Source organism: Tursiops truncatus, chromosome 10 (genome assembly GCF_011762595.2).
Source record: "Tursiops truncatus isolate mTurTru1 chromosome 10, mTurTru1.mat.Y, whole genome shotgun sequence".
NCBI lineage: Eukaryota > Metazoa > Chordata > Mammalia > Artiodactyla > Delphinidae > Tursiops > Tursiops truncatus.
In genome coordinates, this window is record NC_047043.1 from 16,465,556 (window position 1) to 16,479,759 (window position 14,204).

General features: G+C 37.0%; 1 protein-coding gene across 7 annotated transcripts in view; it reads left to right on the plus strand.

Annotated features, from left to right (window-relative positions):
• CDKAL1 (CDKAL1 threonylcarbamoyladenosine tRNA methylthiotransferase) overlaps positions 1-14,204 on the plus strand; it is a 652,719-nt gene that overhangs the window by 410,111 nt on the left and 228,404 nt on the right. For all 7 annotated transcript variants that reach the window (XM_033863886.2, XM_019945111.3, XM_033863888.2 and 4 more), the window contains one exon: positions 7,716-7,861. In XM_033863886.2, the coding sequence (XP_033719777.1) occupies positions 7,716-7,861 (146 nt within the window). The remainder of the gene's footprint in view (positions 1-7,715; positions 7,862-14,204) is intronic.

Consider the following 14,204-nt stretch of genomic DNA (forward strand, 5'->3'; position numbering starts at 1 on the left):
TTTTTGAAGAAATTGAGCTCACACAGAATGATATATTGTTAAGAAATATTATTAACTTAATATTTTGTTCTTTGAAAATCATTTTACTTTCTCCAAGCCCACCAAATAGTATCAAATATAATTTTATAATATAATTGTTTCAAGATGATAGTGACAGTATTGCTTTAACTATGATTTATTTTCTCTATTTTTGTTTTTCCAAAACTTTAAAAATGAATATATATTACCTTTATAATACAGAAAAACATTGATTTTTAAAAAGAACAGTGTTTTTCATTATTTTATGTACACTAATTACCATATGTATCTTTATTTTAGAAGTATGTAACAGGTTCAGCCTATAAGATCTGTGAGTCGAACCCTCAAACAAACAATTCTCTCTTTAAAGTGATTTCAACAAATAATGTTACCGTTGGTATATTTGATAAAAGAGTAAATAGGTAGAGAATCATTAAGTGGTCCCCAAGTGTACTCCTTATTTTTCCCAAATGTACTTTTAAAGATATAATTGATATTATTAGACTGAAAGAAGCAGAACTGATATGACAGGTTTTACTGGATCATTTTACAAGATATACAGCCTTATGTCTTATGTGTGTTACCTGTTGACTATTTTTGAGTGTACAGTTCAGGGACGTAAAGTACATTCACAGTATTATGCACCCGTCACCACTATCCATCTCTAGAGCTTTTTCATTGTCCCAAACTGTGCCCAGTAAACAATAAACTCCCCATGCCTCTCTCCCCCACTTGTCTCCATGAATGTGACTATTCTAGGTACCTCTTGTAAGTGAGATCATGCAGTATTTGTCCTTTTGTGTCTGGCTGATTTCACTTAGTATAATGTTTTCAAAGTTCATCCCTGTTGTAGCAATGTTATGTTATTTTAAATATCTCTTTTTTAGGTAGTTTTACTCTCAATGGCAGAGCACACTGTACAGACTTCAATAGCTCTTATTTCCCTGTCCTACAATTTTACCATGCATGCTCATACCCCAAGAGTATACAGTGTTTTTCTCTGTCTCTCCATTTCCTTGCTTAATGCCTGGTGCTTAAACAGTTAAATTACAGTTGAATGAATGAATGATTGGATAACACAGTTGATTAATCAAAATGGTTATTTTAGAGTAAATCCTACAAAGAATTCTAGCTAAAGGTCAAACATCAGTGCCTGTGTTCTAGGAAATCCTATTTCCTAGGAGTCACCTTCAATGCTCCAAAGGTCATATAGGTCAAGCTAAAGTAAGATCAGAGTCATATTTCATCCATTATTTCATTAATGACACTGTAACAGCCACTAAGTCAATTACCAGCACCTACATTTACTTTCAGCCATCTAAAAATAAATTATCATTAATAGCATCAGAAAGTGAACAAGGGAGCACAAGTGGAGAACACTTCCAATCCTTATATCCCAAATGAAAAAGAGTGGATATTGTGAACAGATTCTAATTTATATTTGATCTATAACTTAATTATAACAGGAAATTCACTTCTAAACTGCAAAGAGTTAACATTTTCAATATTTGCATTAAAATAAGTTGAGACAAAACATCTGTTCTGATTAGCTTTCATAGAAATGTTAAAAGGACTTTAGTCCCCCTTTACCATTACCACTCATCTTAGTGTCAGAGTCAATAATCAGACTTCACATTATGAAGATAAGAATATACATTAATACTAATGTCAAAATGCTAAGAGTTGTAATTATACACACATTTATGTTCATCTGATATTATCAGTGTTTTGTTTTATTTTTAAATTATTCTGCTCTGCTAATGGCAAGAAATCAAAAGAGTTCTCGTATCTGGACTGTTGTGATGGGTACGTGAATCTACACCTATGTTAAAATTCATGAAACTGAACACATAGAAAAAAGTCAATTTTACTGTATTAATTTTAAAATAAAATAGACAGGGGCTTCCCTGGTGGCGCAATGGTTGAGAGTCCGCCTGCCAATGCAGGGGACACGGGTTCGTGCCCTGGTCCGGGAAGATCCCACATGCCACGGAGCGGCTGGGCCCGTGAGCCATGGCCGCTGGGCCTGAACATCCAGAGCCTGTGCTCCGCAACGGGAGAGGCCGCGACAGTGAGAGGCCCGCGTACCGCAAAAAAAAAGAAAATAAAAAAATAAAATAAAATAAAATAGACAAGAAAGCTAACAATAAAATCTGTTGTGATTCAAACACTATAACATGCATTGGTGTATGTTAAAAATTATGTATATATAAAGTATATATGTTTATATATATATATTATATATATATATAAAATATATATATATTTAAAATATAGTTGCCCTTTTTTCCATTAAAAAAAAGACCATGTCTACCAGACACTAGAAGAACAAATCAATACCTGATCAATTTAATGGGGATAATACATGCAACCCAGTTAGACTGAGTGTTCAACTCAGACAAATTCTATTGGCTTCTCCCAAATATGACGTAAATAATTAAAGAACCCAATGGGAAGGCAGATATTAAAGATTTATTTAGAAATATTTAACTCTTACTTGTTAATGGTCTGAATATCCCAAATGATGCTAACTTTCGTTTTGCACATCACGCGGTACAGAGTCGAAACAATGTTCTGGTGATTTCACTGCTCTAGTTATGGTTGCTTGGTATGTGAAATGATGCAGCCAAACAAGTATTTATTAAACAGAAAACTGTGTTTCTGGGATGGGGATGCAAAGAACGCAGTAACCTCCTTTGCATTTTATAAACAAACATGTAAACACAACTGCCTCCTTGGATGGGGAAGCACTCACTTGTGTCCGGCACTCGACTGAGTATCGATACTTTATGTATCTCATCTGACTCCTCCTTCCACAGTGCAGGTATTTTTATTATCTCTATGGTAGATCGTATCACCGTTTACCAAATATTCTGCTTTCCCTCTCCGTGGGAGCGTGAGAATATCTGCCTAGTTAAGCTCAGGAGCAGGTGTGTGACTTGCAACAACCAGTGAAATGCGGGAAGAAGGTTTAAGCCTGTGATTCTCTTTTCCTCCCCCTCTTCCACATTCACAGTTTGCAAGTGGAAACAACTTGAGCAAAGCTTTATTAGCCAGTCCATGAAAGATATGTAGCATGAAGAAGAATTACATTTTTGTTGTTGTAAGCCACAGAGATTTTTTTTTAATTTTTAAGTTTATTTTTGGCTGCATTGAGTCTTCGTTGCTGCATGCGGGCTTTCTCTAGTTGTCGCGAGCGGGGGCTACTCTTCCTTGCGGTGTTCAGGCTTTTCATTGCAGTGGCTTCTCTTTGTTGCGGAGCACGGGCTTCAGTAGTTGCAGCACGCGGGCTCAGTAGTTTCAGCGCGCGGGCTTCAGTAGTTGTGGCGTGCGGGCTCAGCCACTGAGATTTTTGAGATCGTATGCTATACAGCATAACCTAATGCATCCTGCTGATACATTGTCATTTTATGAATGAAGAAAATGAACATTCGGAGACATTTAAATAATTTGTCCCCAGTGAAGAGCAGTAAATGAAATAACTAAATGTAGAACCTCAGCCTGTCAGACTGCTGAGTCCTTTTTCTTAACCAGTTTTCAATAAATACTGGAATGGAATTGCATATCAATTACAAAAGTAGAAAGGGGATGAAGAAATTAAGTGTTGTATGGGCCATAGAAAGTTCCACCCCAAATGGAGTTTAATTTTGAGTGATAAACCAGAAATTTCCAGGCAAACTGCACCATTTTGTGAATATACTAAAAAACATTTAATTGCATACATTTTATGAGTGAATGGTATGGTATGTGAATTATATGTTAAATAAGCTATCTTTTCACGCCTAAGGGTAAATGCTATAGTTTGTCTTTTTTTTTTTTTTGAGGTATTTTCTTGCTTCAACATATATCTTAGATTAGCTGAAAAAAAAAACATAGCGATGTTACATAAAGTTTAGCATTTTAAGTATGCAGATACAATACTTCCTAACAAAGCTATAATCTGAGAGGGCTTTCACTGTGAATGCAGAGACATCTGAATGCAAGCATTAATATACACTGAGTGACTTTGTTCAGCTGGTAGTATATATATTCAAAACCAGGTAGAATATGATGATGAATTTGATGACTGCTGGGCAATAAAAGTGAAACTTAACATTTCTTTTAAAAATGCACTATACATAAATTGCTTTTTAAAATTAAGCCTGTTTTCATTCATTATTTTTTCTTTGCTTTTTAAGTTCATTAAAAAATCACAAATAGTGAGATGAACACCAATTTGTAATAGGAAAACCCCATGTGAAAACACCAGGTAGAAATACTGTTTTGTTGATCTGTTAGACATTCTCTGGTCTTTACCTATGAAATAGTCACCATCTATTTTAAGCAGCCTTGGTACATCAACCCTTAAATAAAAAATGACCATATATTAAAATAGATACTATTTCTATGCTAGTTGCTACCAGGGCTCCTTAAAACACACACATGTGCCTGCATGCACACACAGACCTACACAGGCCTGTGTGCACACATGTCTGCACACATACTTGCCTGTCTACTCAGACTCTCGTACCCAGCTCTGAGCTTAGGGGTGCTCATGGCTGCTGTTCTTGGGCACACCATTTATAAATTATTTCCGTAAGAATGTACATTGTAATTCCAATCCAAGGCTCCAAGAGACTTAGAATTATAACCCATGGTGGGGCTACCTATAAAGAATCTGATCTTTTCTTAGATATATATTTACTTACATATTCATATATAATTTTTCACTGTTCTAAAATTAAAACAGGCTATCTGCTTGTTTACCTACCTGAATATGTGCTTATTTACCAAATAAATGGTAACCAAATGGAGCTAATTGAAAATGTCTTCCTATCAAATAGCAATTATATTTTAAATCTCTCTCTTTGTATCTTGATGTAGTTTTGACTCAGATCTGCGTTTATATGTTTGGCGGTGTACTCAGCACAGTCCTAGCCATTGTAGAGACCCAGAGGGGAGTCAAACATAATCGCAGCCCTTGTCCATCTTCCATCTGGAGATGCATGACCCATGTTGCAAAGTAGAACCAAGGAGATATTTTGGTAACACCAGGAACAGGTTGCTGAGGAATCACAGAGGAGGAAGTCATCTCTTGCACCAGAGAATCTGTAACTCTAAGCTGAACCTTAAAAATAGAGAAGAATTTTGAAAGGGGAAGTAGCCCAAAGGTTACTCTTAACCAACAGTGCTGAGAAGGATCAAAGGAAAAACAAAAGAAAAAATATGTACTTTGTCTCTTTGGGGTACATTAATCTATGTTAAGTCGTGATTCTTTTAGTAGAAGAAATACAGACTTTAAATAAGGGGCAAGTTTATTTTGTGTTCTGGTGCCTACTATTACAAAGTTGCAAAGTCTGTAGTATGAAGCTGAAGATGATTACTAGCGGGAAATCTAATTTTGAGCCAAAGGGGAAAAACCCACCAAATTTATCCTACTTGTTTGCTATTAACATTTTAACTTGAAAATTGTCATACTGTAATAGGGCAGTGCTTCATCTAGTGCAGTATCCTGTTTATAGGAGAAGGCCACCCTGAGCGTTTCCAACAGAAACTGCACCCTTTCTGGCCCTGGGTCATGTTTACTGGGAACCCCTTTCAAATTTAGATTTTGCAAGTCAGTACAAGTTATCTCTCCTTCACTTACTAGGTAAGGAAACTGCCTTGTTGAAAAGCTATTCTGTTTATTGATAAAGTCCCATTCGTGTGTATGAAAACGTGTTACCATGAACTTTCAATACTCTCCAGGGAAGAAGAATGTTAGATAATTTATGTATTGAGAGCCAACATATAAGCACATACTGGATTATCTTATTTTATTTTTACAACGGCCTTGTAGCCCAGTGAGGTGGGTATTACCACTGTCTCCGTTCTCCAGATGAGAAAACCAAGGCACAGAGATTGAGAGTAAAATTTCATTTCACAAATTGTGTTATTTGTTGAGGTGTCATTTTTTTTTACCACAGTATGTACGTTGAAAGTTAACTAAAGCTGGGTCCTGCGCCTTTAGGAAACAGATATTTTTGTATAATTTGTTTTTCTCACACTGTTCAAGAATCTTGATATTCAAGTGTGAAAAACCTGAAAGACAGAGAATCTAGCAGGAGGACAACATATTTATTGTAGAGTAGGTAGTGATAAATGTTGCCCTGTATCCCACAGCCTTATTATACATGGAAGGTGTTGAGTAAGGAGATGAAGCGCCTTCTAACTAAATACCCAGCCAAGAAAAGGAACACTTTTGTGAAGGAAATCTTCAGATGATGTGTTAGCCAGTTATTTTGCTGCTAAATAAGAAATTCTTGAACTTCAGTTCCAACTTAGTAATCTATATATAACAAGGTATATCCCTATTAATTCCTGGAAGAGAAGGTCAATAAAGGATATCTATGAGTAGTATCATTTGGTTATCTGAATCCCTTAGAAGGATTTTTTAAACCAACTAAGCTGCCCCTAAGAAGATGGTTAGTTTGAGTTTGTCACTCTATTCTTCCACTTTGGTCAAAATACTAATATTATAGTCAACGGAAAGAAAATGAAGGAATGAAGGGTATGGGTGACACATATGCATGACTGAGCCCTGAATAGCTGAGAGCTGACTGTACGGAATTAGGTGGCTTTTTGACTCCATAAGCTCCTTCAAAATACTGTTGTAATGATAAAACGAGATGACAGATGTGAAAGTGTGGTACAGTACTTTGTGAAAGTACGGTACAGTACTCTGAAAACTAAAAATCACTGGACACATGCAAGTTATTAAAGGGCAGTTCCTTTCTTGACATTTTTATCTCTATTGGACCTTTAGTGTTCTCTCTCTTCTCCCCCCTTTTCCCCTCCCCCTCTTTTTCTCCTTCCTTCTTCTCCCCCAACCCATTGATGGGCCATAAATTAGTCACATTTTTCTTTTTGCTCACATAAATGGTTTCCTTACCACCGTTTTCCTTTTACCACTCTTTTTTCTACCCACTTTGTATCCTTGGAGGAATTTAGAACAATCTCTGAATTTCCTAATTTGTTTCACTTAAACTTGCTCTCTTTAACTTTGCAAGACAGATACTTCTTTTTGCTCTTTCCTTGTTTCTCTTCTTTGGAACTCCGCAGCTTAAAGGTAGATAGCAGTAGGTGACCATTGGTGAACTGGTTGGCTTCATTGTCTGATACTCTGCCTTTTGCATAGTAGATACTCAAAAATAAGTGTTTGCTAACTAGCTAAAAAAGAAACAGGTGAGTTAACAGATTTCTTTTTCTCCTTCAGCGTTAAAGAAAAAAAAAGTGTTGACTTGCCTTAAATTTGGGAACTTTAATCAAGTATACAGGATTCTACAGCTTTGACCGTTTGCCTTAAATGTTGCTGCTTCTGCTGCTAATGTAACAGGGCAGAATATAACACTGCTTTGAGGGAAGGGAGGAGTGGTGTTTATTTTGAAGTATGCAAAAATCTTTTTTACTCTCTAGGCATTACATGACTTTATGTCTGTTTCGTCACCTAAGAGAGGCAATGACCGTGAGGAAATAACACTTCTGTGAAATCCTCCGAAAGTCATGTCGAATTCCCAGATGTCACCCTAGAGTGATGCCGGTGGACTTTCACTCGGGGAGCCTAGAAGATTGGTCCGTTTTCAGCTGTGTGTATTTGCTTGTACTCGTGAGAATTGACCTGAGGGAAACCATTCTCTGCTTTGTTACAGTGATTGTTTTCTCCTTCCATCTTTTTCAAGGAAATGGCAAAAATCCTTAATCACCCCCGAGTCTATGCCTTTCTGCACATACCAGTCCAGTCTGCCTCTGACACTGTGCTCATGGAAATGAAAAGAGAATACTGCGTGGCTGACTTCAAAAGAGTAGTGGATTTTCTGAAAGACAAGTAAGTCTGTTAGCATTTAAGAAATAACCATCTCCTTTTTTCTTTTAAAAGCATGTGGCAAAAATGCACTTATGGTAGCCACAATTAAAGGTACCAGAGAGAGGTGGGACGTTGGAAGCTTTCAAAGCCTTTAAGTTTTCCTTAGACACCCTTGATGTGGTTTCTTCTTGCCCCTCAGTTTTATCCACCTTCCATCTGTGCATCGCACCCCATTGATTTGTGTAGAGTTGCCAGTCTTGCTAAGGTAATGTGCATTGTGATCATTTCTGTACCTGACCTAGTAGATGAAAACTGCTTTAGCTGTGCTCTGCTTAAATCTCCTTTAATGTGGCTTTTTGAAGTTGTCAACTGATTTTGACGTGGAGGTAGGTCAAATCATGTCACTACAAAAGAGATAATTTTCTCTGAGATACCATTTTTTGGAAGAGTATCTGGGAATGTCTTTGCTTTTACACACTTATCCTTGTGGTTTTCTTGCAGAATGGGATTTATAAGGAGATTTTGGGATTCTGTTTTTTTAAAAAGTTCCAATTGCCATTGACCAAAATTAAGGCACATTTACACAATCTCAGACATGAATGATAATTTTGCTTCCACAGAAAACACTTGCAGCCTATAATTATATTCTTCAAAATCCTGCTTCTCATCATCACCAAACGTTGAATGCCTTTTGTGATTATAAAAGGCAGGAAATAATGCTGGCCAAGGTCATACAGAACATTCTCGTCTGGGGCACTGTTCTCCCCACTGGGGCTGTGTCATTTATCTTGGCATATTTGTGGCCTGGGTCTTTCTACTTTCCATAATTTTTTCCCATAATCTTTTCCTCTGTTGTTTTTCTAAATTAAAATACAACTCTTTATTTCCATCTTCTTGTTTATAATTATGTACCTTTGTACCAAGTACTACATGGATATAATTGCTTTATACAAATTGTAAGCAATTATTTTTTCCACCTTCAATTAGTCACTTATCCTGACTACATACAGATCTTTTAAAAATCTTTTTCTTCTTCTGTTTACTTTCTCCTTCCTTCCTCATCTTCCCTTTACGTGTCTAATTTTTTTTTTCACCTCTAGGCATTTCTTGATTATCCTAACTACCAGAAATAAAGACACTTGGTGTGCATTCAAGCAAATACAGCTAATTGTTCGAATATTCAAATCAGTGAATAGAAAATATATTTATTCTGAGATTTCATAATTATAATCATTAAGTATATACAACTTTCAAAGTTGAAAACAGAATAATGATGGATCTCTAATACTTCCTGATCTTGAACAGAACTGAGAGCAAGGCTAAAGAATAAGGATTTTTACATTAGATGTCTGTTGTTGGCCTGTATCCCTCCTTTGCATTTATTCTAGCTTATTATAGGTAAACTTGTCTGATGTAAGAGAGTCCTTTTGGGCACGCTGGTGCTGGTGAATAGCATGTTTTCAGAATTGCAAATAATTGGTTACACCTGTGAAATTTCTTGCCTTTTGCTTACTAGAGCAGTAGCAAATAACGCACAGTCCACACCTGTTGCACAAGATTTTGCCGAGTGTAGACGTGCAGCCTCTTGTGCAGAATGGACTAGAACACTTTCCAAATAGTTGTGTTAATGTGATTCAGTGAGGTTAAGGAATCCACAGCTCCTTTTACCTCCATTTGGGTGAGTGCTGACTCAGTTGTTTGGGAAATTAATGTGGCTACTTAACTGGGCAACAATTTCCCAACATGCTTTAGCCTTTTATGTTACTCCAAAGATGGACCTTTTAAATCTGTTGCATTTTGAACAGTTTCAACAGCATCCATGAGCTAAATAGGGGTCAAAAGATGATACCATCGAAGTATTAGAAAATAGTACTAAGCTCATTATTCTTTCTTTGGATTCTGAATTACACTGTGGCATCCATGTGACTTTTCTAGAACTATCCCAACTGTGTGGAAGGCTCCAGAACCTACCTAGGGAGCTCCAGTATTTCCAGCACTGGAAATATCAGAGATCCCTGGAGAGGAAATTAGAGATGCCTGGAGAAGACAGCCTATCCCACCCGTCCATCCACAATTTCAGTTTCAGGTGCCGTGACTCACTGGGGTTGGAGAGTATGAGTCTAGCCAGTTAGCATCTCCAGGCGATTTAAAAAAATTAACTCTGTACTATATATAGTTTTAGAGAGTTCATCAGAACCAAAAATTTGTATGTTTTGTCCCATCTATCGTGTTGCTTGTAAAGAATAGTATAGCCTCGATCTTGTAAGGACTCTATCATCTAACTTTACTCTCTAGTGGAAAAGTTTTCCTGTCCTCTCGGGGAAGTTCATCTACCCAGTGAATAATTTCCAACTATGATGGACATTTAGAAATAAATGCAATATTTTAAGCACTCTTCTGCTCTGACATTTGCTTACTTTTCCCTATAAAAACTAGCATAGCTTTATGCCAAATAGATTCATGATTCTTGGAAACACCAAAGTTTCAGGGGTTTCTATAGAACCACTAGTCTGGATAACTGATCCAGCATAAAATTGTTTTGTTCAGTGTTTATTAAAATTTAACACAGTATTGTCATTCTTAGAAAGAGGGTCTGATATTACCACATTGCCCTAGTTTATGCCTAACACTACATTCATACAATGGCTCTCACTTAAAATGCTGTGTCTGGTGCTCACTCCTTCTGTTTTTTAGAAGGAGTATAAATGTGGCCCTTTTCATTTGCATCTTTTTTCCTCTGAAGCCTTTGAAGTCTTTTTTGTAATGAACCTTTAACAAACAAGAGTCTCATTTATTTATTTTTTTTCTCCAGCAGTGTGAGGCTTCTCAAATATTCATGTTATGAATTTAGGGACGAGGCATTTCCTGATCTGTTTCCTCAAAAAATCCAATCTTTAAAACAACCTACAGCATTTAAGACTGAAATCCACACTATGGGATTTTACATAAAGCTGCATGCTTTTAAGCTGTTAGTTCAGTGGTGTTCATGGTGCCATGTTTCTCAAACAGTGGAGGTGAAATCTTTTTAATTAATTTTCTTTACAGTTGAAATTGGCCCCTGTTTTAGCTGGGAGCAGTGGAAGTTTACATATGAGCCAACTTGAAGCTGATTCATTATTCTCTTCAGTTGGTTGAAAGTTGACAGCTACTCCCATAATGGCAGCTAGATTGAAGATAACCTGGTAGTGTTAGCACGTGTGGAGGCATATGGGAATGTCCTAAATCAGGCAACCTTTACAAAGAAAAGTGTCTAAATTACTTAATAAACTAATTTAAAACCGCTGGTCATGAGCAGACAATCATATGACTGAAATTATTCTATTCAAATTTATTAATCCTGTTGGAAAATTAACTAAGTCCTTTGATGTTTTTATTTAAATGGATAAGATGATTTCTTGAAATATGTAATGGGATTTATAGGGAGATGGAAGAAAACTACATAGAACAAAGCAAGAGATGCGATTCTGGTTTGAGAGAGATTTGTGTTTTTATAATTTTTAATAAATACCTCATAAATGTTACTGTTTTCATTACCTGTCACTTTACTGGCTTCTCTGTTGTCTTTTTAACATAATACTGAGATTTTAAAAAGTAGAAAACTTGAATCATTTATTTTTATTTTCTTGTGTAATTTTAAAGACTTACTTCCCAACGAGAGGATTTTTCACTGTGATATATGGCAAGGATGTAATTAGGGTTCCCAGGACCTTGGGGCCTTGGACATAAACTTTAATTGGGTCCTACCCCATTTGAGCAGTGTTGAATTTGCACAGTCACTCCCCATCATAAACTGTATATTCACATATATTTTTTAAAAATGACAATATGCAGAGTTCTTTTCTCAAGAATATGTTCTAATGCTAAGTAAAAGAATCACTTAGTCCTCAAATTCACACATGAAAGTGCGAAAGAAATATGCAAGAATGTCCTATTGATAGATATGTTTTAAGAAATGAAATGGTTGGGGCTTCCCTGGTGGCGCAGTGGTTGAGGGTCCGCCTGCCGATGCTGGGGCACAGATTCATGCCCCGGTCCGGGAAGATCCCACATGCCGCGGAGCGGCTGGGCCCGTGAGCCATGGCTGCTGAGCCTGCGCGTCCGGAGCCTGTGCTCCGCAGCGGGAGAGGCCACAACAGTGAGAGGCCCGCGTACCGCAAAAAAAAAAAAAAAAGAAATGAAATGGTTTATGAATTAAAAGACCTAACCATTTACACAAATTATTTTGTTAAAAGTCCAGTGGACTTTTGATTTATGTTAACTAGACCTTAAACTTGGGAGACAAGATTCTTCTCCCTCACTCAGTAAATAAAATTTGAATGAATTAATGACCAGTTTGTTTTCCTTGCAAGTTGCATGGATCTAAAGTAACTTGCACCGTACTAACGTTAGCGTCTTTGTGTTGACTTTTTTTTTTGGTACGCGGGCCTCTCACTGTTGTGGCCTCTCCCGTTGCGGAGCACGGGCTCCGGACACGCAGCCTCAGCGGCCATGGCTCACGGGCCCAGCTGCTCCGCGGCATGTGGGATCCTCCCAGACTGGGGCACGAACCCGCGTCCCCTGCATCGGGAGGCGGACTCTCAACCACTGCGCCACCAGGGAAGCCCTGTGTTGACTTTTAATTCCATGGTATTATCTATCTCAGAATTTATCATTATCATTTGTCAGTGTACTGTACACTTCTGGATTAATATTTGTCTTGTTTCCCATACTAACCCTTTTAGCCCTGTGATATCCATTCACACACCCCTAAGTTTACTATACCCAGAGATTTCCAAGTGAAATGCCACAACCAATAACTAATGAGTACTCAGGGGTAAAGGGGAATCTTTTTGTGGGGAAAACAAACTAGAGGGAAAGTGGCAGCTTTGCAGAGAAAGTTCTGTCCTCTGACCTCTCTACTGTACACTCAGACAGTGAAGGGGCACAAGGGCATGAAGCTGGGGTCAATCTGGCAGGATGATTTCTCTGAGTCACAGTTTTCTCATATCATCCAGCCTGTCCTTTTCCCTACTTTTCCAATCTATCTGCAAAAATGTCGTGCTCACTCATTAGTATCCTGAGTTCTTTTTCTTCCTTTCATTAGTCCCTGTCATCCGTGTGTCCATACTGGAGCACAATCTGATAAAAGGCAAATTACATTAAACTTGTATTTTATTCTGTTTATTTTCCCCCTCTGTCTAGTTTTATTCCTAGTGGCTTGGAAACGTAAATAGCAATATTTGTCAGAATAGAAGAAAAGAAAATTGCAAAAAAAAAAAAAAGCAGAATGATTCAACAAGGATTCAATAATTAAGTTTTCTTCCAGATGCATTCCCAGGTGTGTTTCTGTTTGCTGAAAAACCACCTCCAAAATAATTTAGGCAAAACACTTCCCTCAAAGATGTTTTCTGGCTCTTTTTCATCATTCTTAATATCTTTAACTAGGTTGTTATTTTTGGAGTCCCTAGGTTGTTCACGCTTTTATCTTTTGTCATATTTCTTTCTGAGGTAGTGAAGTTCTGTTCTTTTCCCTTCTCTCCCTTGCTACTTTTAAATTTTTTCAAGAGAATGGATACATATCATTGGAACAGTTATCTAGTAGAAAATCATTTACTTTTTGAACATGGTATTACATTTATATTTGGAAGATTTTGACATCATGTGCTAAATACCGTATTATTTGGGGATTACCCCAAATTTGATTAATTGGTTTGAAGGTAATTAAATTTTCTATTGATTTAGCTTTCTATTGTGCTTCTAGCCTGGTTCAGAGAGAAGTCTCATCACCACTTACCTCTTTCCACCTCCTTTTGTAATATGATTGTGTTATTCCTTCCAGGAACTGGGATGCTCCCTTCCCTTAATCCTTTGTATGTTTTCTCTACCTCAACGTTTTGTTGTAAACATTAGAGTCTGTCAAGCCATATTCTAATAGTAAGCATTTTTCCTTTCAGAGTGCTTCTTTTATTCCACAGGGCTCACATATTGTCAGGATGTTGTCACAAAAACCTTAGCAAGTATCTAGGTTAGATATTTTTAATCTGCACTTTATAGAGTGAAGGTCGGGGTTCACATGGTTAAAAAGACTTGTTGAAATCCCATAGCGACTTAATGCACAATAGGACTAGATCCTCAGTTTCTACTGTGTGACAATCTTCCAGCCCATTCTAATAATACCTGTTAATTAAATGATTCACTTTTTCATTTATCTGTTTTGTGCCCAGCGAATGGAACAATAACAATATCAATATCAATACTACTTAACATGCTAATAGTAATAAAACCAATAACTAATATTTTTGAGTTTTACTTTTGTGCCAAATACTGCTATGAAGGCATTGCATATACTAGCTTATTTAATTTTTAAGGCCCAAAGATGTTAAGT